The sequence below is a fragment of the Hippocampus zosterae genome, chromosome 11 (assembly GCF_025434085.1).
Source record: "Hippocampus zosterae strain Florida chromosome 11, ASM2543408v3, whole genome shotgun sequence".
NCBI classification, from domain to species: Eukaryota; Metazoa; Chordata; class Actinopteri; order Syngnathiformes; family Syngnathidae; genus Hippocampus; species Hippocampus zosterae.
This window is the reverse complement of record NC_067461.1, coordinates 1231862-1258473: the sequence shown is the minus strand read 5'-3', so window position 1 is coordinate 1258473 and position 26612 is coordinate 1231862. Positions and strand designations below refer to the sequence as shown.

Sequence of the window (26612 nt, the reverse complement as noted above, 5' to 3'; positions counted from 1 at the left end):
ATAGATGACCCCCCCTCAAAAAAAATAAAGTTGGACAACAACATTTGGGGACAAATATTTTTTAGGCACAGAAATTATGCTCCCTGATATTTCAGGTATATTTGTTTTGTTTGTGCTGTACTCTCAAGACAGTGATTGTGCTATTCAAAAAAAACAACTGTGGAGTGTGTGCGGCATCCTCTGAGCTCTCGCTGGTTAGGTAAGCCTTCTTCAGTGTTCAGGGGAAAGGGAGGGAGAGCTCCAAGTCCCTCTCTAGCCGCAACGTACGACTGCGCCCGTGCGTGACTTAACTCTCATGTCGCGGCTCTGACGAAGAATAAAATCAATCCCACTTGTTAGTCGTGACCTGTCGTGACCTTTTGCTGATTAGAGATATAAATTCGTTTTCCTGCGGCAAACATAATAAACGGGCACAAACGAGTATTTACAGGAAGGACCTGCAGATGTCTGCAAAATGTCACGTGTGCTTTTAAAAAAAAAATGGATCAGAGAAATAGTCGTCAGCTTGAAGCTCCTCCACATGTCGGCCCATTAACGGAGCGTCACGTCCTGGTCCAGATTGAAGCGCAGAGTCAGCAGCCACTTCCTGTTACAAACGTTCATTTGTATTGATTTGTGCCGAGCGGCCTGCTGAATATTTCTTCAATGAGTCACCAGATTGCTTTTGGAGAACGATCCGCTTTTGATATATATATATATATATATATATATATATATATATATATATATATATATATATATATATATATTGATCCACGAGAAAGACGATATTGCGGCTTTTTTTAGGGTGCGCGTTGAAAGGGCTAAACTGGGACACCATGCCGGGTGCTCGACAATGTTGTTTTGATGATTTAAAAAAAAAAAAATTCCGGTCAACTTTTAAAGGGAGACTTTAACATCCATTGCAATGCAACTGCCCGTTTGCGGCTGGGCCTAAGCCCCCACATTTTCGCCCATTGACCAATTCCCATATCTGACCTTTTTATTCATTGATCAAGGTCGTTGGTATTGATCTTCTGAGATTCTTTTGGCCGACATTTTGAAAATCTTCACCGGTTGCCATGCGTCACTTGCTGATTTTGTGCGTTTTGTCTTATGTGGGCTTTGGCGCCCTACAGAAAGAACCCGAAAGGATGCAGGAATGGCGAATGAGGTTTAAATACCCCCCCCCCCCAAAAAAAAATAAATAAAATAAAGGCATTTGGTGAAGTTGTGGACAACCGCAAGGAGGCGTGGGATGCGCTTTGACCATTATAACCAGCCCCCTCGGGGCGACCCTTGACCCACAAGGAAAACACCCCCGATTCAGAGTCATCGGTGAAGCGAACATGCACGTTTTTGGAGGAGGCCGGACAAAATGGAGTACGGGCGGAACGCGCGACTCCTCATCGGAAGGCTGGAGATGAAGTCAGAACGGTGATGCAGACGCACCCGTCCGGCGCGCCGCTCGCTCGAAATCTTCAGGCGAGCTGACCCGAAGCGGCACGAGAGCAACGCGGAAAGTCCGTCCTGACTTGGTCTCCGTCTCTCAACCTTCTCTAAAAACAAGCTGGCGCTTCACCGCAAGGTGTTAGCCAAAAGCGCCCCATTCTGATTCCAGCAGAAGCCGCGCTTTGGATTGCCGCCGTTTACAGGCATCCGTCGGAGCCCCGCCCACTCCCGGGCGACGGATTGCCGGCTTCCTTCGGGCGCTCCGGCGCAGTCCTTTTGATCCGCGCCCGTAAACGCTGAAGGCGAGTGACTCTCCGGTTTCCAACGGCCATGGGCGTGTCCGTCTCCCTCCGGACCGCGTCGCGGCGCTTGTCTTTGCCGTCTCGGGGCTCGTTTCTCGCGGTCCCGACGGGCGGCGGCGGGCCGCCGTTCGGCCGGCCGCCTTTGGCCGCTCCCTCTCGGTCCATCTGCCGCTTGCTGCAGACGGGGATCTTGTTGGGCTGGAGGGAGCGGGCGTAGCCGGAAAACCAGTCCCTTTCGAAGGCGGCCCGCAGCTGATCCACCACGGCGGAGTTCTTCTCCTCGTCGGCGCCCTCGGGCCGAGCGATGACCAGGCCGACGCCCGCGTTGTGGGTGAACTCGTTGCCCACCCAGTCCAGATTGCCTGTCGGCGGATCAACAAGCCTTTCAGTGGCCGTTTAACGTGACTCGCCCATTGCGGTCCTGCTATATTCAAGTGCAGAGCCGGTTCTAATCTGTGAGTTGGAGAGGGCTGCCCCCCCCCGGCCCCCCCTAAAAAAAAACTCTTTTCATGTAGACCTTTGTAAGAAGAAGCGGATGAAATGACTGACTGTAGCATGTAGCGGCCCGAAACAAAAGCGTTTGCTCCCCCCCCCGCCATTTACAGTCGAGGCTTCGGTACGTCCAACTTTACTTTCCCTGCTATTTCTTCAAAGCCCTCCTCAAAACTCACTTGTATTCTCTGGCGTTCGACTCAGCATGACTTTGATTTGTTCTTGATTTTACTGTTTGGTGCTTTCTACCCCCTTTATTACCGATTTGTCTTACTGTTTATTGTGCATATTAAATCGCTCCATGTACAGCACTTTGTATGCAGCGATGGCTGTTTGAAAGTGCTCCGGAAATACACTTGACTTGACTTGACTTGCTATGGGCTCGGGCATTGTGACTAGCGCCCTCTTGAGGCCAGAGAGTGAAAAGCAAATGTCACCGAGACCATTCGCCATTTTTTCGTACCACTTCTATTTAGGCCATTCAAGACGCTAGCTTTGTTCTCCGGACTGGACGAGATGCAGTCCTTTTTCAACTCACCCACCCCCCCAAAAAATACACAAAACACCAAACCTTGTGAACGCGCGTACCTAAATAAATGGCTCTGTCCGTCACCATGAACCTGTTGTGGTTGATCCCCCGCAGACTGCCGTCCCTCTGCACTCTGGGGTTGAAGAACTTCTGCACGTACACGCGGGCGCGTTATAAGGCGGCGTTTTGGTGCCGTTTGAATCCGTCGGAGCGGAAACTCACGGCTTCCAGCGAGCAGTCGGCTTGCTCCACGCACAGACTCCTCAGAGACCAGACGAAGTTGAACGTCAGCGGATGGGTGTTTTCCCAGCAGCTTATCAGCAGACGCACGCGCACCCTCCTCAGGATCAGAGCCTCCCGGAGCAAGCCGTCGATACGAGACCAGTACCTTGGGAGCGTCGACACGCGTGTCAACACGCGTGTCAGTTCGTGACAGATCGGGGGGGTGGGCGTGGCCGAGCTGACCTGTAAGCGCCGCTGTTGAGCAGGGGCAAGTAGTCTGTGACGGAGATGTACACGAAATGACGGGCGTCCTTGATGACCCAGGAAATGGCTTCCAAGTCACTGCTTCGGTCTTTGGGGATGAAAACATCCGGGGAGGTCTGCGGACAAGATCCCACACGTCAACTCCCGGAAATGAAGTTCGGCAAATCCACCTGTCCATCCTCCATTTCATCTCCTGGCAACCCCCATCACGAGTTCCATCTCATCCCGTCCTCCCTCTTCCCCATCCAAGGTGTCTCATCTTATTTTCCCCGTCTCCTCCACTCCCCCCCCCCCCCCCCCCCCCCATTTCCTCACTTACGGAGACATATGCTCGGGCCTTGGTGCCGTTGAGGGCGAGCTCCAGAGGCGAGTCCTTGTTGAAGATGGCAAAGAGGCGTTTGGACCAGAAGGAGGGGATGAAGTCCTTGTACTGGAGCCCCCAGTAGACGTTGAACACCCTGTGGAGGTCCAGAGCCAGACAGCTGCAGTTGTACACCAACACACCCAGCTCCTTCCTCTGGGGAGCACAATCACACACCGCCACCGCCCCCGCGTTCATTCAGTTTTTTTCACCCAAGGTCCCAAAACTTGGAGCGCGGCAGAAAGTGCGCCGAGCGCATGACGTACCGTGGCCAAGGATCTCCAGTCCATGCCGCCGCTGCCCACGTAGACGTGTCTCCTGTCCACCACCCAGAAGGACGAGTGGAGGCGACCTTTGGTCAGCGCCGTCGTGTTCACGTAGTGCACCTCGGCGCCTGCGAAGGCACGGAGGAAGTCGGAGAAGGTGGACGGCCAACGCCCCTACGAGAGAGACGCCGCCGTTAGAGCAGAGGCGTCCCCCGTCCCCACGGCGACCGTAAGCGACTTTGCGAGTAGGGCGGGGGGACCATGCGACCTGCGTGAGAACTTAAACGCTGACCGTGTGCGGCCAGCGTCTTGAGCTCCGCCGAGTCCACCATCCCGCTTGAGACCTTGAGCTGGATTTTCTGGGACTTGAGCGCCTGCAGCCTGGACAGCAGAAGTCCGCCCTGTGTGGCAGACACGCACGCAAAAATACTGGACCCCCGGATGCTGGTTCCAGATTTGATCCTGCTAACCGAGTGTTAACATCTGAACTTTGACACTGCGACATATGACGAGGAAGAAAAAAGAAAAAAAAAGCAACAGCTCCATCGTTGTACCGAGACCGACCTGCGGGAGGCGGCGAGGTGCCATGGGGAAGCCAGACTGCCAGAAGAAGAAGAAGACTTGTAGAAGACGAATCTGAGTTACCTCATGGAGTAACTGCATTATGGTTTGCAAACTTTGATTGCCGTTTAGGTCAGCGACACGCCGTTGTGTCGCTTTTTGATCGGCGAGCTTCGGTTTCAATCCGAGTCGGTGGCAAGGCCCGACCGACCTCACATGAGAATTTGTCTTTGAACCATCGTTTGCAAGTGTTTCCCGATCTGACCGGGGAGGGGGCAAAATCCCCTTTTAATGCATCCCACGCAAGCAGACTAATTTTGAGACATCCAATCAATCAGGAGTTTGCTGACTTTGATCTCAATGGAGAGATCAAGATTGCTGAAATTGCCACAAGTACCTGCACACATTTCAACCACTTTGCAACCCTAACAGTCAGTTAATGCAGCTCATTAAAACGATTGCCGACGTGGACCTACACAGAGAGAACACACACACACACACACACTTCCACGCAGCTGTGGCGCTCGAGGCTAAAAGGCCATTTGCTTTTCTTGAGGAGGAGCCATTAGCTTCTAATGAACAGCCTTTTTGGACGGGTGCGTGCGTCAGAAGCTTTCGAGCCAAGTGGAGATCGAGCCAATTCGTCCGATGGCAAACCCGAAATGAGCTGTGGCTACTTCCATCTCAGGAGAGAACGACCTCGCAGATTGTCCAAATTGGAAGCATTCGGAAATTGAGCGTGAGCTGAGCTCACCGAGCTGGAGAGCAAATGTCGACCCGATGATGGCGCCGACACCAGCTGGAGACCCAAGAGGTCACCGCTACTTTTTGCTGATTCGTGGCGAGCCCATTGCGAGATGAGATGGTGAGAGCGCAAGCAATATTTTTCGTCGCAGAGGAAGTTGCGGCAACGCCTCCGACCTTTTAATCCCAAAGACGTATTTGTACGTCCTTTCAGAGTCCAGCGAAGTGCTCATTGATGTACTTAAAGTTTTTTTCTTAAAAACGGTTTGAGTGCAGGGATGAAGGAGAATCTGAAAACGGCCGCCACTAAAGGTCTTACGGATCCGTTGGAAATTGTGAAAAATGTTTGACACCGGGTTGGAAGTTGTGCAAATTCTTGAAAATGCAAGTAGGCAAGAATTCCGTCGGAAAGTCAAAAGGATGAAACTCAGCGGAGAGGATTCGAGAGGAACAAGTCGAGCCCGTTAGCATTTGTACCTGTCTGGCCGCGGGCTGGAAGCCGGACTCGTATTGGGAGGAGTTGAGGAGCCACGCGGGCGAAACGATCTCCACCACGCGGACGGCCCGATCCAGGAGGCCGAGAAGCCCCTCCGAGAGCGGGAGGTGGGACGCGCTGCTGTTGGAGAAGGAGACGTCTTCCGGGATGTTCTCCACCACGACGGCTCTGAGGAAGCAATCGGCAACAGGTCGTTTCCTCGCGTCTGTCCCGTCGCCGCCGGAGACCGTTCACTGACAAATTAGCTCCGCTTCGTGGGAAACGTCATCTCCGCATCGCTTCTGCCGGGAAAGGCGATGGCGCATCAGCGAGCGGAGGATTTTACACCGCGTCAGGAAAACGGACAAACGAGGTGCGACCAAGGTGCGTAACGACACCGGCCTGAGCTCGATTCGAGATGATGTCACATTCGAGGTACGTCGACCGTTCATTAAGAAAAATGACTGCTGAGCAAGGCGCTGAGACGTGCAGATTGTTCCGGCGCCCCAGCGGGGGGGGGGGGGACAAAATCATGATGCAGTACAGCAGAAGCTAATTGAGGCAAATGCGGAGGAGTCGCGACGACCCCGAGCAATGGCGCCCTCTTGTGCCCCTTTCTGGCACCCGTGACGTTTCCACCCCAGTTGGATCTACAAACGGGACGGTGGACCGTTGCCGCACGCGCACACGGAGTCACCTAAAGACAACGTCCAGATCCCCGCGCTCTCTTGACAGGCCTCTCGACAGTCCCCAGCCGCACTGGGCGGCCGCCAAATGGAACGTCTGCACTCGGCGGCGTTCACGAGGTGTTAAAAGCGACGTGGCTTTTCTCCGGGTACTTTGCTTTCCTCCCGCATTCCCAAAACATGCGCGGCAGGTGCATGGAACCTGCCCATAGCCTCCTGGGATCGGCTTCGGCGTGCCTCCGACTCTCGTCGGGATAAAGCAACTCAGATCGTGGACCGAGTCTGAAAAGACGTTTAAAGACGTCTTTGGGAGGGAATGAGTTGAAAATGCCAAGCCGTGTCCGCCTCCCACCTGCAGTCCCGGCTGCAGTTGTCCTCGGTGATGCCGTCCTCGTCCTCGCCCCAAATGTCCACGGCCGAGAAGATGAGCGCCACGAGCACAGCGAAGCAGCACAGCAGGGCAAAGACCACGATGCACTTCTGCTGAGACTAAAAACAAACAAAAGGACAAAAGACAAGATTGGTTTTGCGGGCGGCTTTTCTCAATTCAAAAAGAAAAAGAGAGTCCGAAGTGCCTTAACCTTGACTTCCATGAGTCAGACTCCAGATTGAAAGCACGGCTGAGCCTGCTCGCACAAAAACACGGACGCGCGCTTCCATTCCAGTTGCGAGGCTGTCAGTTGGTCTCCCGGCACCCCCCGCCTGCTTGTTCTTTTGGTTTTGACCTTCCCCGCCGCCCATCCGCAAGCTTCCCGCCGGCGAGAGCGGCAACCTTGCTCGCCCTTTGGCTTCCCCCCAAAAAAATAGTTCAGGGAAGAAACGATGCATTTCTGCGCATTAAAGCCTGATAAATGTGTCAGATGTCCAATTATAGTGCAGTACTGCTGGGGGCTGGGGAGGGCGCGGGCGGGTAGGTGAGGTGGGGGGGCTGACTGATTTTACAGCACAACACTAGTTGAAACAACAATGCGCTGCTTTTGAAATGAGGCACATTTGTCCGAGCTTGCGGCGAAAGCACGGTCTCGCTTCCGCAACACGCATCGCTCCATGAAATGAAGGCGCACCCCCCCCCCCCCGTTTTTCAGGGCAAATTGCCCAAAGGATCCAATTTGTGCCCAACGTGCAAGTGTTTCCTAAACTTTGAGGCACATACAGCATATTGCAGTCGAAAAATCTCACGGCAAACCAACAAACAAAAATGGAGGAGAAGGGGCAGTAAAACAGGCCAAAATTTCAAATGTCAGCGGTGGAGGGGAGGCCAAGAGACGAGTTACATACTCGATCGTCTCTTGCTGCGTAAAGTGAAAAGAAATGTCAAACCCCAAGTGAAGCGTGACCTTAAAAATTTTGCCAAACTTTAGTCTTAGTACCCCCCCCCGCCGCCCCCCAACCCCAACCCCGACACACCCCTCACACACACACAAAACACATACGCAGAATAACTTCAATCCCGGAGGTGCATGTTGAGTGACAGGAAACCAACATCACAGAATGCTGTCAAGCATGTAATTTGCTGACGCGACATAATGGGTGTGTGTGGTTGGGTGTGTGTGTGTGTGTGTGTGTGTGTGTGTGTGTGTGTGTGTGTGTGTGTGCTTGCTCAATGTGATGGACATGCAAAGAAAAGCAGACGGACACAGTGAATGTTGAGCCACCTGTCGAGAACTCAGCTGGTATAGTGACGTCGACGCTGTGTTTGGCCTGTTGCCTTGCGGGGACCTTAGACAGCCGTGTGTGTAAAGCTTCCTAGCTGCGGCGGAGGCTAAGCCGGCGCAGCGGCTTCAGCCTGCTGGACTGCAAAGTGGTTCCATTTGCCAATGCTTTTATTTCAACGTGGCACTCTAACAAGCAGCCGTCGGGCGACCTCAGCGGAGGTCATCTCATCGCGTCCTTCCCCCCCGACAATCGGAAGAGGCATCCGGAGCCTTCTGGCCTTCCTCAAGCACACTCGCGACCGCTTTACAAGAGGAAGCGGCCATACGGCGTGTTTACAGAGACGTTGGACGGTCCGACGTGTCCGACGGCGTTGACGGTGTTTACAAAGCGGCTGACGATGAAGTTCAGTCAGCGTCTGGACCGCGGCCCATTTTCCACCTCTGCCTAATGTGATCAAACTGTCGTCTTTCCAGGCGCGACGCGGTGAGCGCATCCGCATTCAAGTCTGGAATCGGCGATGCTCACTTGCAGCCGAGATGATGACTTTGGAATATTTTCCGCTGTAAATTGCAGCTCGCTTTGGAGCTTGTCGAGATGTCGAGGTAAAGCGGTCACACCGCCAGCCTGCAAAAAACGAACGAACAGCACATCGGTGACTGACGGGCGACCAATCGGCTGCGCTCGACTCCCGCTCCCTCGTGAGCCTCGTTCAGAAAACGGAGGGAGGGCCTGCCATTGTCAGGCACTTGTAGCCGCATAGGAGGCCAAACTCCCCAAAGCGCTGACTCTTGCGGAAGAGCAGCCCATGTTTTTTGCCAAGTCCCGCATTTTTTTCCCATGACGTTGGCAACAATGCCGGGCAGGCGGTTGGATCACGTTACTTCTCATGCATTCGGATGTTTAATTACCTCCACTAAGGCAATATACTGATGATGTGCGTCCGGGGGAGGGTGGGGAGGGCCAATTTGCATCGCAGTCCGTGAGGCTAAATCAGCATTTTGCGCCTCGTCGAAACACATTGAACAGCAAAACTGAGAATGAACCGCCGAGACGCTCCCAAAAAGTAGGAAGCGGGAGCGCAGGCAAGCTCGAAGCTTGGTGCTACCTTGGTACTGCGTGGCGGCGAATAAAGCGCCCTTCGCCCAAGTAAATAGAGCGCACTTCGCGCAAGTATCGCTCTCAAAACATGCAAAGACAGAGAAGCCAGGCTAACGGCTAACGGCTAATGGCTAAGCTAACCAAACATTGACACAGCTAGCGCGTTTCACACCGGAATAAAGTGCTCGGGTGATCTCGTGCGACCAAAGCACTCATTGGAAAATGACAGGAAAACCGGAGCTGAGATTCAAAGGCAGAAACTGCGAGGCAAACAGATGTGGCGAAACCACGAGGCTACCGTCACACCCCGATGTCAAACATCAATATGCAAATTCATCTTTTTATGAGCTTGACTGTAAAATTGCAGCTCGTTTGCTCCTTGCCTGAAGTGATTTGTGACCCCAAGGTATGAGTGTTTATGTGTGTGTGTGTCTGTGTGTGTGTCAATGTGTGTGTGTGCGTGTGTGTGTTTTGCAGCCGCATCCAGAGATATGTCAAGACAAGCAATTTTCTCCACTCTTCTAGTGGTGTCTATATATTTGATTTGTGACCCACCCCTCGCTTCCCCCATAACTATTTCATGCCAGCAGTGCAGCGGTCGCGGTTCTGCTGAGTTTCTTCCACACTTTGCGCTACACTCGAAGCAGCTCACAACAGCGGCGATCGCTTGATGTTGTAATGACGAAACGCCTCATCAGATGCACCAGGCGTCTTTTTGAGGGAGGCGTTGATTTGTCCGAAAGGTCCCGCGCCTCACTGGCAACGTAAGATGGTCGCCGGTGGCTGCGCTTATCTCGACATTAGTCCATTTGTGAATACGTCTGAGGTTGGGAGTGGACGTCCCCCACCCCCAAGTGGATGCCTGGGATGCCGCCTCTCTTTGTCCACCCCCCCCCCCCCCCCCCGCAACACACACACACTTTACATGCTACTAATGGGCCTTTTCCAGTAAGTTGCTCCAAACCGTTTGGGCCTTTCCCCAATTGTAAACTTTGATCTTTAATATAGCTTGTGATGTCTTTTTCAGATGGTCCAGGAGCCAGTCGTCTGGTTGCCATGGACACTGTTTCAGGTGTTTCAGGCGCCGCTCACTTCACTCTGCCAACTCCTGCATCTGTGTGTAAAATGTGTGGATGTCTATCACTGAGTAGCATCAAGGGTGTGTGTGTGAGCAGAATTACAAAAGGACCTTTCCCTCCTCTCTCTTCACCATCGCTATGACGACCCCCCTTCTAGCAGACGGATGCCACGAACGGAGTGGTCACACTTGTGACGGCCCGTTCGGCCCACAAGAGTTGTTGTGGGGTTGAGCTAGCCTGCGCTGCCCACAAATGTTGCGTCGCTGATTTCAAATGGAAAGTCATCACATGATTTTTGACTTGTCTCAACTGCAGCAAAAAGTCATTTTTGTCAAGCAAAGGAGGCGCCATGTTTTTCGGCAATCTTGTGATCAAATGAAACCCTCAAGCTCACACAAAAACCTCTCACACTTAAAAATTCACACTTAATTTCAGCCTCACGCCCTCCCCAAAAAACGGTTACACACACGTGGCCACAAAAAAAAATCTCTGGCGCCCACCAAATACTCAGCCCATCAAAAAAGCTCTATAAAAATAAAAATTCTACACAAAAATCAAAAGACTGGACCATGTTCCCATCGTTTGTTGTCACTTAAACAGCACTCGTACTGGGTCGGAATTCAAATCAGGAAGTCAACGCTTCCGGCCCCGCCAATTGAACATATCTCAGTAGTTTGTGGCGTTCCACAAGTTTCCATTCTCAGCCCCCTTTCCTTTAAAATTGACCAATTAATTTTTTACTCCATCCGATTCAAGGTCTCTCCATCGTGTTCTTTCTGACCGCATGATAAATGAACACGAGTTCCAGCCGCACAATCAGACACGTTGCGAGGAAGTACAATGGACTTTCTGGAGCCACGGCCAGGGAATAACATTTCCTTAAAATAGAGGACGATAACGATCCCCAATGAACGACGGCAAATTATTGGCTCACCCGCTGACAAATAGTCGCTTGTTTGTCAGCAACGCAACTTTTCCACGATAGTTCTCCTTCGTTCCTGGGACCAGAAGGTCCCGTTGCCCATCGGTTCCCCGTGACCACACATTTCCCTCCATGTCACCAAATTCAGCCGTACGCAATAGGCGGGAATCGACGTCGTACTTGCATTGATGTAATATAACTCACTTAGCAAGGAGCATTACTGCCACCTACAGGACCGGAGGCAACTTTTTCTAGCCTCCTGTACTCTCGTGTACGCCGGCCGCCGGAACGGCAGAAACACGCATGTTCCACTCACGTCGTTTGTAGCTCTCCGAGCTCACCTTCATGATGCGTCCCTCGCTGGCGGCTGATGAGAAGAAGTCTCTCGCTACGACTATCTCTCTATCTGTGTCCACATCTGCCTACTTTCTTCATTTCTCCTTCCCTTGCGCCTCTTCTCGTGTCTGTGTCTGCGCATCGTGTCGGTGCACCTCTTTCTAACTCTCCCGCTTCCTCCTCCCATTCTTCCTCCCTCCATCCCCCCCCCCTCACCCTTCTCTCGCTCTGTCTCTCCACCTCCTAATAGAAAGCTCACATTTCTCTCCCTTGTCCCTCATGAACGCTGGAAGTAGGAGGGAAAGGGAGAAAAAATAGAAGGTCCGGCTCATGCCTCCCTCTTGTCTCCTCTCATTGCATCCTCAGGAGTGTGTGTGCGTGTGCATGTGTGTGTGTGTGTGTGTGTGTGTGTGTGTGTGTGTGTGTGTGTGTGTGTGTGTGTGTGTGTGAGATGCTGAGTTGCCCTGCCGTGGCGCGCACACGCTGCTACGATGCACTCACGTTTGCTCCCAAGTGCTGCCAAAGGGTTGCAGGTGCAACATTTCTAAATGTTTTGCATGATGAAGCCTGTTGTCGGCTTTGGTAGCGTCAGCAAAGACGTCTTTGCCCACCGCGAGCACGCGCACACACACACGCTTGAAGATATCCTGTTTCTTTCCGCTCTTCTTGAAAGACGGCGAGCGCTGCCGTGTGGTATTTCAGACTCTTTTTTTTTGAAGGCGTCCACATTGACTTTCAACTGGCGGGCGGATGCGGAGCGAAGCGGAAACCGGTCCTTTTGGCAGCCGTGCGCCTTCACGAGGCACTCTTGTGAAAAAAGACGCTGGCTGGAATGGAAAAAAAACTTTTATCTCAAAACTTTTGGTCATGATTTCTTTATGTATGAATTAATGATCCGAAGATCAGATTTGACTTTATTCTCTTCACGGTCGCTTTTTTTGTAGTGACGCTTTCTGTATTCCGAAAGAATTTCGAACCGCGACGTCAGACACGAGCGCGGTGAGCTTTTCAAAGTGTCAATCTTGACCCCGTTGTGCTTTTTCCTTTGGCTTTTTTTTGTGGCTGTCCAAAGGAGCATCTTACGCAAGGGGGCCCTTGAGGTGCCGCGAGAGACGTCGAGATGGCCAAACAGACATTGTTATGTCAACTATGCCGTTATAAAAACGTTATACAATAATGTAATAGTGATGTACGGAGTAACGGGGTTCATTACTCAACTCAAGCCGGCTGTATTTCCACTGCGCTTTCAAACAACCACCGCTGAAACAAAGTCCTTTCGCGCCGAGCAGAAAGAAGTCATACAAGGACAGAGAAACGGAATGCACTCATATTTGTGACGTTTGGCCGTGGCTCCCGCTCCTGGACTTGTGGTCATGAAGCTTCCTGGATTTAAAAATGTCGTTTGTGCGGGACGGACGCATTGGACAATTCGGATAGACAAACCGCGTCCCGTGTTGGTTCGATGCGGGACGCCACATTCCATACCCGATTCCACCCCGATTCCGTATTTTTACGGGACGAGTGGTAACCTTGGCGTTGTACCGTTGTTATTTTTTGAAACCATAAAACATATCATTTAGGTGACCATTTTTGTGCTGTTTTAATGGGTTCGGATGAAAATCCACACTTTGCAATGCTGCCCTTCCCGTTTTTTTTTTCAATGATCCCCACAAATTGGTGACATTTCTAGAAAAAAAAAGTCACATCTTTCTGTCATGTGAATTAATTGTAATGGGGTGAAAAAAAAATCCATGCACTTTTTTCGCCTGGGCCCTGAGCAAGCATTTTTCATGATATTACCCATCCATGCTCGGAGATGCATCAGTGCCACCAGGGTTTCTTTTTGCTCCTGAGAAGGCAAATTCATCACAGCAACTTTGTGGATGAACCCCAGTTTCTCTCCCCCCCCCCCCCCCCCCACCCCCCCCATCAAATATTCAACGCGCAGCCTCCGTTTCAGGCCTTTTCTGCCGCCTGCCGGGCATTCGGAGCCATCCTGCTGTTATTTACCGGCAATCGCCAAACCTCAATGGATCTTAACCCTCCAAGCGGGCCTGTTTGGAACTGAAGCAAGTTCGAATCTTGCTTACCGTCTTTCTGTGTTTTGAGTTTGGATGCTATTTGTCATCAAACAAAGACAATTACAGGTTGTGTATTCAAAACAACCACCTAGCTTTGCCACCATCAGCAAGCTAACAAATAGCAACACTGCCGAGAGAATACTCTCAGGTCGTTCGAGGGATAATATCACTCATACGTGAACTTTACCGTGAATATTTCTCCATGCATCCCCGTATGTCTGTGTCTTGCTGCCCCCTGGTGGCCTGTGCAAGCTCAACGCGCCACTGTCAATGCATCTTCTGGCCGTCACATCTATTTTTGTTTTTTTTTTTTTGCCACCTTGCGCTTCGATTTTCTTGCGCACACCCAAGGCGCAACAGAAGCGAACCATCCAATGGGAAGATGCTTTTTCAGGGGGTAGACATGGCGTGGCTTGCTAAGTGCCGGTTGTAAATGTCCCGCAAACCCGCTAATGGGACCACGGGACTCAAGTTCTTATCGAGAGGGGGCGTGGCCAGTCCTGTCAGAATCCAAGGTGCCATCAGTGGTGCCGTTTTAGCCACGCAACCCCAGAAATCGGACAACCGAAATTGTGGGAAAGAATTTCGTGCTATGGGCTCTATTTTCACCGAGAGCCACGACGCACCTTGGCGCAAATGCCGGTGGATCCTGATTTTGGTGTCAGTGCAAGTCTTGTTGCTTTTGTTTGGCATTTTGGCAGAGCGCTCTCTGACAAGCTGGGCAGCAGAGGGAGTCTCTTGGGGATGACACTGGCAAAGTGACAATTTGGTGGCAGGAAGTCGAGCTAAACCTTGGGCAGGCCGGACACGCGGGGGGAAGCCGGACACGCGATCGATTGGGGATGGGGGCGGTCTTCAAGTGCCCATTTCATGTGCTTTGATTGGCCATGACTGAAGTTTTCTGTGACCACTCCCATGGAGGCGCAGCCCTCCCTATCACAGATCCGCCCCGCCTGTGCTCATGTGGAGCAAGGCGTAGATCAGGGGTGTCCAAACTTTTTGCCAAGGGGGCCAGATTTTATGTGGTAAAATGTCGGGGGGCCGACCTTGGTTGACATTCTTTACATTGAACAACAATATTGTTCAACAAATTTTAGTAAGCCAGTCTGTTTCACATTTACATTTTTATTTTAATTTCAACAATCTTAAGAATTTCTTTTGGTTCATTTGAAACCGGAATTTGAAATATGACATCAGTCAATATAAACACGGAGTGATGTCTTGTTAACTCGTGAGTGATGCCCTCTAGTGTCTAAATGCTATTACTCATTTAGTGAATGCTATTACTCATTTAGCCACTAGAGGGAAGCAGTACTCTATGAAACATCACTCGCCAGTCTACGAGACCTCAGTCAATGCAACACGTGTTCCATTGCGCCCAACCTGCGGGCCAGACGGCACTGATTTTATGACGGGGGCCGAGGGCCGGATGAAATTCGACCGCGGGCCGGATTTGGCCCCCGGGCCGGACTTTGGACATGCCTGGCGTAGATGGATGTTTTCCGCAATTATCCTCAAACATGTGTCATGTATTTACAGAAACAATTTCTGAAGTCGCTTTACAATGGCTTCAAGACAAAACGTGGAAAAAATGCCCACCAAAAAAAATCAATTTTCTTCATTGATAAATCTTTGTAACAACATCACACGTTAACGCCAACAAACAGCCCTGCAGCAAACGTCAATTATAGATCTCGTCCAAATGCACTATGAAACTGTCAACATTATCGATGGCGACGCCATCCCATGGGCTCCATTGCCCCGCACTTACATGTTCCAATTTGTCCCTCCGGCGGAGCCAAACGCTGGCCGAGTAGTCCTGCTGCTGCACGGCCGAAATGACGCTGCTGGCCAGCATCCCGGCGGTTGGAGTCCCGGACCCGAACCCCTTCAGGTCCTGGCTGACCGCCGGCCCTCTGGGACCCCGCAGGTCCATGCTTGGAGCTGCCAGTCTACCTCCCTGAGCTCACGGGAGAATCCTGACATCAAGGTTGCCTTCGGCGTGGCACCTCCTTTGGCTTCCTCCGAGAAGTGGTGCACCAAAAAAACAAAAAACAGTGGTCCTTCTTGGCAGAGGGCAATCCCAGGTCGGATCTGGACTGGAGACTGAGCTGGACTTTGTTTAGCTGAGCGCAACACCAGGCTTGGTGATGAAATTCATCGTGTGATGAGGGGTGGGCGAGAGAGAGAGAGAGAGAGACTCCACCTTTATGTGCAGTAAACATAATATCGGCCATTGATGGAGCAATTTCAATGGCTGACATCCATCGGCAATGCAATACAAACGTCAAGAAGGATATCCCCACCATTCGTACATACAAAATATTCCATTTTCACTTGTTGGCAACTGTATAAAGTTTGTTGTACAAAGTGTTTCTTCCAAGAGTGAAAATGCTTTTGTCGCCTTCGTAGGCACTGCACTTTTTCTCCACTCAGCCCTTGTTCAAGCCCCTCGCGCCGCCTCCGATCAACCCTGTTTAAGAAAGCTGTTGACATTTTACTAAGATCCATTACATTTCAAAAACAAAACAAAAAAATGCCAGCTTTGAGTCCATTCGGAGTACTGCATAGCTTTCTTTGAATCAATAATTCAATGAATACAATTCGTTTTCCATTCCAAAATGAGTCACGTGTTCGGGAGCATGACCCCCATCTACTTGACAAAATTGTGCCTTTCTTGTTTATTCCCTCCGCTCACATTTCTGCCACCGCCCCTATCCAATCATTGGGCATGCGGGCTGAATACTAGATGAAGCTTGAACCTGAGCCAATTCAAGGTAAAAGCAAGGGAGGGGAAAAAAATGGCCTCCATGCGACATGCAGATGCATCAACGAGATGAAAACCTTTGATCGCCTCGCTTTTATTGCCGCAGGACTTCATCAAGTGTGCGCGCGTTTCATAACGCTGAAATTGAACCGGCAGCACACAGGTGATCACAAAGTCCATCTCCTGACAGACGGCATCTTATGAAAACAGAACTTGGGATATGAGACAGCCCGTTTCAACATGTGACGTGACCAAAACAGTCAATCCCAGCACGGGTCCTCGTCAGCCGAGAGCGCGTGTGTGTAAAGTGAACAACAAATGCAGTGATTGCCACTCCCTCGCTAAAGCTTAATGAGCGAGCCGGAAATTCAGTTGATGGCGTTGTTTCGGAATCATCAATCAACACTAAATTGCAAATGTCAGCAGCATGGAATAAGGAAGCGTTTTGGGATGTAGTGTAGAATTTGCCCAAATGACTTCTGATCAAAAGCAGATACCCTACACGGGTGGACAAGGCTAAATTGCCATGTAGCGCCGTCTTGAGATTCCACCTGGCACCAGTGCAGGGCCCCTGGCGGAGTGACTTCATATCCTTTTTGTCAGTTCGTCAAAATGCGCAATGTACGCTACGCGCTATTGTAAAACATCAACTTTCCATGCATGCAGTCGATCAAATGTCGGTCTGATGAAGAGCAGCAAGAGATGAGAGACAACTTACTTACCCCCATCGCTCGCCGCTCGTGATGCTTCACAGCTTTCAGTGCGGAGAAGTGAGTGTCCCGGTGTTGGACACGCTCTAAATACTGCACAGCTTTGCGATAACCTTCAATCAGGAGGTTAATGGACATTCCGTCCTGACCGGGATTAAAGACTTAAGTGCCGCCGACAGAGTCATTACCGCAAACTCATCTTCGGAAATGATTTTGTTTAATCGTGTTACCCTCCTCATGTTTCTGAACCCTGCTGCAAAGAGTGAAAATTCTCAGAGTAATTGACGCCCTCTAAAAAGAGTTTCAACTTTCTCTTGATTTTTGACCCTGCAGCTCCCGCTTTCACAACCTCTCATCGGGGGTCATGTTGAGCTCTGACAAAACTGACACAAATGTAAATGTACCTGAAAAGAGGCATATAATTTTTTTGCACAATCGAAAACAGTGTCCATGTAGCTTAACATGTAAGTGGCATGCTGTCCTGGAAATACCCCAAGCATCAAGAATGACAGCATTTTACCTACCCCATTTCATGTCTATCGAGCTATGACTATTCTGTACATCTGGCAAAAGTCAATTCTCATTGTCATTTGACTTTAATATGATAGCAGGGGGCCTCACAGTACAGAGGTCTGCGTTTCGAATCAACTACCTCCCTATCTATTTCTGTATAGACACCGTCAAATAGCTACTATTAAAAAAAACAAAGCTTGTGCGTATGTAAGTACGCACGTAAGATTAATCAAAACGCCTCAGGATACCGACGAGGCCAATATCACAAGCTCTGTTTGTAAAAAAAACACTTTCGTGATACCCGACAAACCGTAGGGGGCAGTGTGCTACTCCAATGCCAGCATAGCGACTGCAAAGCAGCGAAGAAGAACGTAGCCCAGGCAAACATGGTGAACGACAAGGTCGGTAACTTTCAATAGAGCCTATTTGGTTGTATTTATCAGAACTATTTGTCATTATTTTTGAAAAAAAAAACGTCACGTTACATTTATCATAAGACAAATAGCAGTAGATTTTGCTGACAACCTTTAGCAAGCTGGTTTGCAAAAGAGGGTAGCCTCACAAGCTACGTAAGCTACCACACGGGACACATTCAGCTGTTCGACTTTCGGGAAATGAATGACTAGATCGCTTTCAGACCAAAGTTACTTGATGAGCGCCGCCACGTTTCAACTAACGAGGAAAGACAAAGATATGTTTCCATGTTGCATCTGTATAAGTATAAAATTCAGTATAAATATATGTGTATATATATGTATGTATGTATATAATTTAATATGTATGTATGCATGTATGTACTGTATATATATAATATGTATGTACTGTGTGTTTAGAGTACTCTGGGCCAGCTGAAGGACCTGGTGGAGCTGAAGGATCAGCTGGAGGACATCCAGAAACGTATGGAAGATGAGATTCAGGCCGGGGTTCCTGCTGTAAGTCTCACCCATAGACTCCAAAGAGCGAGAGTTCACACACTTTTTAGATACATGAAATACAAAGATGACATTTTCCAAGGATCCCCCCCTGCTCCCATAATACAAAGGCCAGTTAAACACACTAACTTTGACGTGCACACCTGACAGCCATAAGGGTTATTCGGTTTACCCTAAGTAACATTTAATATTAACGTCCACATCCACATTTCACATGGCTGATCCGACTCCGTGTCTCTTCTTCCTATCGTACTTAGGGCGGCAGTCTCCTGGGTTCTCCCTTCCTGAAGGGCTTCCTGGCCGGCTACGTGGTGGCCAGGTTCCGCTCGTCTGCACTACTGGGCGCTGTGGTCGGGACGTGCACAGGAATCTACGCGGCGCAGAACTACAAGATTCCAAATGTGGAGAACACGATTAAGGACTACATCAACAGTGTGAGAGGAAGAAGCCGATGAGAAATGATGTTACAACTGTCTTGTACATGTGTTCTGCCTCCTGTAGTATAGGAAACACTCCTTTGGGACTATATCAAACTTTATTATTGTCTGTCAGTGGCTTTTTTACTTATGCAGGGATATGGGTGTCTCCAGATGTTGGTTATAGGTCATCTTTTTTCTTTTTGAGGAAATGCTTGTAAATTCATTTTTGTAAGATTGACTTAAGAATGCATTCACTCATATTAAGAGTTTACACTATGCGATCTGATAGTGCTGAAGTAAAAAATATTGCTGACCTTCACAAAACTTGCAGTAAAAAAAAAGTAAAAATAGAAGTGCCTTCTCTATTGTGCTGTGCAATAAATAGCCTTCCCTCATGGGATGTGTTTGCCCAACGTTGGAAGTGTCCAACGGTGCACTTTTTGTTTGCCATTTTGACTCAAAAGTGTCAGAAAAATGTTCATGACTGGACCTCAGAATTATTCTGTTACATTTTTTTTCGGGTGTTTTGCATAATTGCCATCCAGAATCTTTTAAATATGTTTTGTGAATTACTCCTGGAAGCACTACGTCTATTTCTTTATATTTTGTTGATCAGCTGGTTGACGGTGCTACATCTTCCTCTGTTGTCTAAAATTAAACGGGTAACAAGACCCTCATGTTGTGTTTACACTTATGATTAGATTGAAAAGTATCTATCTATCTATCTCTCTCGATCTATCTATCAATCACCATTTGTTTCGACTTCTTTCTGCTCCCTTACATGTATTGTCTCCGAAAGTACTGTAAATTACAGGAAATGAATTGATTTGTTGCTATTTTCCTGCGCGCCGTTAGGGGGCAAGAGCGTGCGTTAAACTGACGACGCTTCCTGTTTTACTTGTTAGAAGAAGCTGGGGATACTTTGAAGTTTCTCTCCAGCCGGTCAATTTGCCTCCAAAATGATGTGAATTTTCTGCGAAATAAAGAGAAAGGCATATTCTCTCTCCCGTGAACGTTACGTTTAGCGAAAACGTAGAGTTCAAGTCGGCGTTTGCCGTCATGACAGTGTGTTAGTGACGCGCCAAATTTGAAATGAGCTCGACTGACTAGCAAGGAACAGCAACCTAGCCTCGAAGCAGCTAGCAAATTAAAAGACCACGTTGTGATATGTAATTGGCGTCGTGTACACTGTCGTCAGTATCGGAAGACGTCGTTATATTTAACCCTCCTCTCAGAGAAATGAGCCGAAGAGCAAGGACCACGGTCAACGTGAACTACGTGGATTTGGATTCAGACGAGGACAGGTGAACATTTCATGGTTTTATGTTTATCTTTGGCTTTATTGGCCGGTAAGGTTAAGAGAAAAGTGTTTTGCGCACAGGTACAATGTTTAGTTCTTCTCGGTGTTTTCCAACCTACATTGAGACAATTTGCTCGTCTGGAATAAATGTCAAGGCACACCAACAAATAAGTGTCACAAGTACTGGGTTGGTACAACTGCAGCAATGAATAAACTCGTCTCCCGCAAATGTACTTTTGTGTTAAATCTGGGACTGTTGAACCCACCTTTAGTTACAACTATGCCACAATGTACACAAAAAACATTTGAAAACTGTTTGAAAGTGCTCTACAACTACAGTTGAGTTGAGTAATTGATTTTATTTCTTTTTTAATAGGTACAACATTCAATCATTAACAATATTGACTCACGAGAAACATTTTTCAGCCACATTGCCCAGCCTTAATAAGCACGTAATGTTAAAAAAAAATGTATTTAATCTTTCAGCCAGATTGGCCAGATCTCCAACCGTTACCAGGTTGACAATGAAGAAGAATGGAAGCCACCTGAGCCAAAGCCACTCCCCAGTGTCTCAGCTGCAAGTGAGAAGAGACCCTCCAAACCCAAAGTGCCGAAAAGTGAGGATGCCAAGAGGGGCACAAAACACCCCAAAGTTGGGCTAAAGCGGCAAAAGCCTGAAAATAAAGCAAATGTACAGTCTGGAGATGTTCAATCACGATCAACAGAGGCTGGACCAAGCATCAGAACAAAAGAGGAGGTACGAGCAAACTGAAAAGAGTCTGTTTTGTTCAGTTGCTCATTCTAAATCTGCTTTCCAATGCAGAGGATGTCACTTGCCGTGTCAAAGTCAGAACAGGGCATGCAGGAAGGCCTGTCATTTGCCGGCCTGACCGCAAAGAAAGAAGAAGACGAAGAAGACGACGATGAGGACTTCACCTTTGATGAGCCTCCGCTGAAGAAGCAGAAGACAGGCCGCCGATCGGCTCGCCAGTCCAAACAGTCGCAATCGGTGGTGAAAGGGGAACTCGACATGAACTGGGACCCCATTGAGGTATTTTGCCTCCGTGTGCTTTTTGTTTTCAGAAATCGACAAGAAAACGCAAGACTTGTTTGTTTTACTTTCAATTTTGAAAAATGCCACTCTAGAATAGCTTGTTTTTCCTTCAAAGTAATTACTTCGAGAAAGATAACTGCCAATAATGGAAATACTCGTATCAGTGAAATCGATTTAACGTGATTGATTATGTAAAAATGACCCATACGCAAGCTATGAAGAGTCGATTAGTCATTTTTTTCCTGTGCTGTATCATGTTGAAGTGCACCAACCCATCATGACACGGAGGTGTGTCCGCTCAGGTGCTGTCCACGCTGTCGTGCGTGGAGCGTTGGGTGTGCGCTAACATCGTCACGCTGCTGCGCGAGGAGAACACGGTGCCCTTCATGGTGCGCTACCGCAAGGACATGATCAATCACATGGACGCCGACGCCGTGCGTGACGTCCAGCTGGTGTACGAAGAGCTTCGGTGAGCAGCGCCAATGTGGTTCTCCAGGGGCTGAGCGTCCACGTCCCTCGTTTGTCCTTTTTCAGAATCTCTTCTGAAGAACAAAGTTTCAAACTGAACTCATGGCGTCCGATGGCCGTAAATCGGCGTGACATTTACATGTTAAATTAAATTTGCTGCCAAATATGGTTAAACCGTTTTAAAATCTATCTTGTAAATGTGTTTTTTATGTATTTGTTGACATCCAAGTACATTTAATTGGGGCAATCTTCAAAACGTCCTTACTGAGACAATCATCTCTGTAGGCTGCATATTATATGTTTGCCTCTAGGTGGCGCCAAATAACCATCTTTTAGAGTAATATCATTTTGAGGATTCACAGCAAGCAAACGAGCACGCAAAAAAAAACAATGTGTACACATTTAGCATTGATGCATTGAGGGACTTTATGATTTATGTACAGTTGTGAGCCTCATGGCTATGTTGTTTGCTAAAATAGTCATAATTCATATTTGCCTAACGTCTCTCTTGTTGTAGCGGCTTGGCAAAGAAGACCCAGTCTGTGATTACCACCCTGAAAAAAGACGGCGTTTTGACTACTGAACTTGAAAAAAGTCTGAGGAGCTGCCGGTCTGCCGATGAATTGGATCACGTGGTCAGAATATCATTTCTCTAAAGACTTACCAAAAAAAAAAAGAAAAAAATCCAAACGGTCAAACTTTCTTGTCTTTGCAGTATACTCCTTACAAGAAAGGATGCAAGGTGACCAAAGTGCGCAAGGCCAAAGCGCTGGGCCTGGAGCCCGCTGCCATTGCGCTGATCGAGGCGCCGCACATGCTGGATTTCAGAACATGGGTTAGACCTGGAACGGACGGTACGACGCACACCCATACCATAAATGGCAGTAACTGATAAATGAGTCATGTATTCTAACGGTGGTGTTTATTTTTCGACAAATGAATCGCCTCTTAGGGGTCTTGAAATTTTTGGCCAGCGCATATCATGAAGAGAAAATGAGCCTTTTAGGTATCGTGAACATAAAGCAAATCACCAGCGCCCCCTGGATATGAGGGACAAATGAATCCTTGACGCCACGTTCACTGATGGACACAAAACCAATGACTTGGAAGTCACGTTGGCTCGCCTGTTTTGCGCCAGGTCTCTCGTCTGTTGAAGAGGTGTCGACAGGCGTGCTCCATATTCTGGCCTACACCATCGCCAAAGACCCCGAAACGCTCACCTATGTGAAAACATTGTGAGAGCGCGCACGCACTCACGCATGCACGTACACGCACACACACGCACGCCCCTCATCTGTCTTTTTTAAATATCGCACCGCACGCGTAGATGTGAGAATGACGACGTGAGCCTCCACTCGTCGGTGACCAAGACTGCCCTCAAGGAGAAAGAAGAGAAGTCGCAGTCGAGCGACAAGAAGCCGGCGTCTCAGACAAACAAAAAGCAGGATGTTGACAAGTTCCACCTGTACTTCGACTTCACCAGCACGGTCCGGCGCGTCCAACCTCATCAGGTATGTCATAAAGTCTTCATTCTGGCAATGCACGTTGGTGCCTTGAGGGTACAATTTGAAATTGCTCTGCGACCACGCCCGCGGCCGTCATCGGACGGAATAAAATGAATGCCCAAATTCCTTTCCATGCTCCCGGCGCCAAAAACCTTTTGCATACTTTTTAAGAATAAGAAAAAGCTCTCTAATATTGTACTTTGTTTGAATATGAGGAACGAAGCAGTTTGAGCATCACGATTTAATGCTGCTATTCAATTCATTGTGCTGCCCCACCATGGCCACCGGGAGGAAGTGCAATAATCATGCAGACACACTCTGGGAAAAAAAAACAACTAAATTCTACTACGATGGTAAATGACTCTATTACTAGTCATGTTTTTTTTTTTTTTGTCAAGGATAAAGAATTAATTTTCTTTCTGCATGTGTTGCCCCACCGTTTGTCTTCAACTATCCGTGGCTTTTAAAATTGCAAATATGGATGCCAACCTTTAGCGTGTGAAGAGTGTTTTGCATTGTTTGTTAGCATGAACCCAAGTGGGCGATGTGCTTGTTTTAAATTCAACGTGTAATTCTTTGTTTCATGTTTAGTTTGACGCCAAACGTCAACTGAGGGAGGTAAACGGCTCTCTCAAGGCGCCAAAATCTTGAAGCCCAAATCATATTCATTCGTGATCTTAGGTGACGCTTGAGGAAATCGCTTGAAACGTCAACGCACTGAGCATCTGAAAAATGACCTCCCCAGGTGTTTTTTCGTTGACTTTAAGTGCGATAACGGGAGATGTCGAAATGCTACAAGTGTCAATCCAAACGGAGCCTTGTTGACTTTAATCAAGGCTCCGATTAGATTGGAGGCAGAGAAAGTGTTTGGACTTTTTTTTTCCTCACAGACACTCTTGGCAAACGCATGCCATCTGTTCGTGCCACTGCCGAACACGAAGCCACGTCAGTCGCGGTTAGCCTCGTTACCCCCTCTGTGCCACCCAATGCCCCGCCACCCCCCCCCCCCCCCCCCCCCCCAGTGACTGGTGGGTTACTCAGAGTTGGTCTGGGGCTTCATATGTCAGCGCCGCTCCCGTCAGTCGCTCCCGCCCCTGTGCCGCACCAACACTCCCTGGCAAGCGGGCTCTGCCCTACGGTCTTCAAATTACACACACGTGCGCACGCGCGCGCGCACACACACATCCAGCAAGCCCCCCCCCCCCCCTCGTTCTCTCCTCTTAACATATGTGACATGTCCCCCGTCGACATGCCATTGGATTAGAGCGCCTGACTGACAGGCGTTCTCCAGCCCTGACAGCTCTTGCTGCCCTGAGCGCCAGAAAAGAGAAGGAAGGATGGAAAAGGAAGGAAGAGAGGACAGATGGAGGGGTGTTCGTCACTTATCCCCCCCCCCCCCAGCCCACTTAATTCGATGACTCGCTTTTGTCACAGAGTGTTAATCCACAGTGAGCTGTCGGACTGCGGCTAAAATGAACCTTTTCTTGTCGTCAAGTCGGCGTGGTGGTGGTGGGGGTGGGGGGAGAGCAGGTGGGAGACGGGAGGTGTGTGAGAGCGCGCACTTGCTCGTTTGCGTCGTCGCATTTTGGCGCAAGTCCATCGCCGCCACCTTTTTGGTAGGGAAAGATCGGGGCGCTTTCAGATCGGCAGCCGTTCGTACAATATTGCATTTGTAATATTTGCTCGTTGATCAGCACAATTTGAAAGTGCAGTTCATTGAGATATCGGTGACATGTGGCATGCGCATTTGGATATTTTTAGCACGACTTTGATGACATCATCCTTTTTCTTTTGGTCTGCCATGCGAACCGCAGTGGTACCGCGACTTACGACTCGATTCTGTTTTACGACTCAACTCGCGGCTCAATTTCTCTGCGTCTCAAATTCATTTTCCCCATTGAAATGGATTGAACTGCCTTTCGTGCCTTCCAACACCCCCAAAATGCTTCATTTCTTTGTTTTAAAATGAGAAAAATATCACAGTATTTTATTATATTTTATATATTTATATTTAAGAAATTTCATCTGTGCTGTATGTTGCACATACAGTACATTTTGTACATGTTTTGGTACCGGGGTCGTAACTGCGCAAAAATTGTCATAATATGAACCTAGATTTGTAATTTTGTGAGACTTTATGGGGGAAAAAAAACAAAAAACAATACGACGAGAGTACAAAGAATCTCACCACCGGTGACTCCCACTTGAAGACTGATTGAACAGTTTGCTAATCGAATCAATCAACTCCAGCAAGCAGCCCAGAGTGTCTGGAAGCATGGTTCTTTTGACCGAGCTGGGACTTGATCCCATCCGATTTGATTTTCGGGCCTTCTCGTGAAGCCTTTCGCTCGTGGCTATTAACCAGCCGGCGTACGCCAGGACGGATTTGCGGGCTGCCGTGCCACTTGCTCTGCGATCAATCGGCAGCTAAGCGCAGCAGTCAGGGGGGGATGGCCCGCAGACGGCTCGCCCTAAATGGAGCTGCTTTGTCAATTCAACACCCCAGCTTTGATGGACAGACAGGTGGAGCAAGTTTCTTTTGTCCGTCGCATAGCAGAGGCACTTATCCGTGGCTCCTTGCGCAATAATTACGGGTCAACTCCACCAACAATTCGTCCGTTGCTTCTCCGTTTTTCTTTCAGTTGGCTAACCGACATCTCGGCTTGGAACAAAAATGTTTTGTTTTCCCAAAACGGCAGCGCCGTATTCAATTGGCTGATATTAGTTGTTGGATTCCTCGCTTCTTTAATTTGTTTTTTCTTTCTTACGTTAACATGCAAATAAGACCCCGAAAAAGGCATTCAACAAAAAAAAACACAAATACAAATTGCGGGGGAAGGCATTTTTTTCCCCCTCTATTGTAAGAACACGCCCCTTTGCCTTTATTGACCTTAAATTCTGGATAAACTGAACGCGTGAGCATTTGGAAACGGCCTCATGTCCCAGTTGTGTCATTCGAGTCGGCGTGTGCACAGTGCGGATGGATGTGTTGATGACGCTATTCCTCCGAAGAAAGACAGAGAGAGAAGGAGACGGCTAGCGAGAGGACAGCGCTTGGCCGGCCGCCCTCCCCCGCGGCCGGCGGACGGGCGAGGGACGGCGCTCCGTCCGTCTTCTCTCGTCAGGCTTTGGCCGCTATCTCGCTACCTGTCACTCCCGGCCCGACTTAATGCGCAAACACACTCTTCTCGCTGTGTCTCGCATCACCCTTCCCCTCGGATCGCCCGCCGTCTGTGGCAAGTGACCCAAGCCGGGGAGAAAGTGAGGAACATGCGTGCTCGGCTATGAAGCGCGCCATCCTTGTGGGGCCACCTACGCGTCAGAGCCTTTCTGCGGAGCGCAGGCTTTGCGAGTCACCAGGGCGCCATAATGGAGAAACGTAGAGATCGGCTCCTGTATTGCAAAAAGCAACGGACTTGATTAGTTCTCTAGTTTTAGT

At 49.2% G+C, this 26612-nt stretch overlaps 3 protein-coding genes across 5 annotated transcripts in view; 2 read left to right on the top strand and 1 right to left on the bottom strand.

Annotated features, from left to right (window-relative positions):
* Nucleotides 1–1249: 1249 nt before the first annotated feature.
* On the bottom strand, nt 1250–17135 carry LOC127610453 (inactive phospholipase D5-like). Of its 3 annotated transcripts, none has more exons than XM_052080639.1 (10): nt 16995–17135; nt 6686–6822; nt 5650–5836; nt 4160–4268; nt 3868–3995; nt 3560–3757; nt 3220–3356; nt 2977–3142; nt 2814–2904; nt 1250–2095 (listed from the first exon to the last, which is right to left on the bottom strand). In XM_052080639.1, the coding sequence occupies exons 1-10, from the start codon at nt 17118–17120 to the stop codon at nt 1629–1631; spliced, it is 1746 nt and encodes a 581-aa protein (XP_051936599.1). In that variant the 5' UTR covers nt 17121–17135; the 3' UTR covers nt 1250–1628. The 3 variants fall into 3 exon arrangements, with proteins under 3 accessions (XP_051936599.1, XP_051936597.1, XP_051936600.1); XM_052080637.1 differs by lacking the exon at nt 16995–17135 and adding an exon at nt 15277–15441; XM_052080640.1 differs by lacking the exon at nt 16995–17135 and adding an exon at nt 11430–11900.
* A 647-nt stretch (nt 17136–17782) lies between these two features.
* Nucleotides 17783–19523, top strand: LOC127610479 (SLC35A4 upstream open reading frame protein-like). Its single transcript, XM_052080680.1, has 3 exons — nt 17783–17896; nt 18329–18427; nt 18685–19523. The coding sequence occupies exons 1-3, from the start codon at nt 17882–17884 to the stop codon at nt 18880–18882; spliced, it is 312 nt and encodes a 103-aa protein (XP_051936640.1). The 5' UTR covers nt 17783–17881; the 3' UTR covers nt 18883–19523.
* Nucleotides 19524–19668: 145 nt separating this feature from the next.
* Nucleotides 19669–26612, top strand: part of LOC127610440 (S1 RNA-binding domain-containing protein 1-like) — a 28373-nt gene continuing 21429 nt past the window's right edge. Inside the window, exons 1-8 of the mRNA XM_052080614.1 lie at nt 19669–20150; nt 20633–20903; nt 20970–21197; nt 21503–21669; nt 22186–22303; nt 22384–22522; nt 22807–22903; nt 22996–23179. Coding sequence (XP_051936574.1) covers nt 20086–20150; nt 20633–20903; nt 20970–21197; nt 21503–21669; nt 22186–22303; nt 22384–22522; nt 22807–22903; nt 22996–23179 — 1269 coding nt within the window. The 5' untranslated portion in view covers nt 19669–20085. The remainder of the gene's footprint in view (nt 20151–20632; nt 20904–20969; nt 21198–21502; nt 21670–22185; nt 22304–22383; nt 22523–22806; nt 22904–22995; nt 23180–26612) is intronic.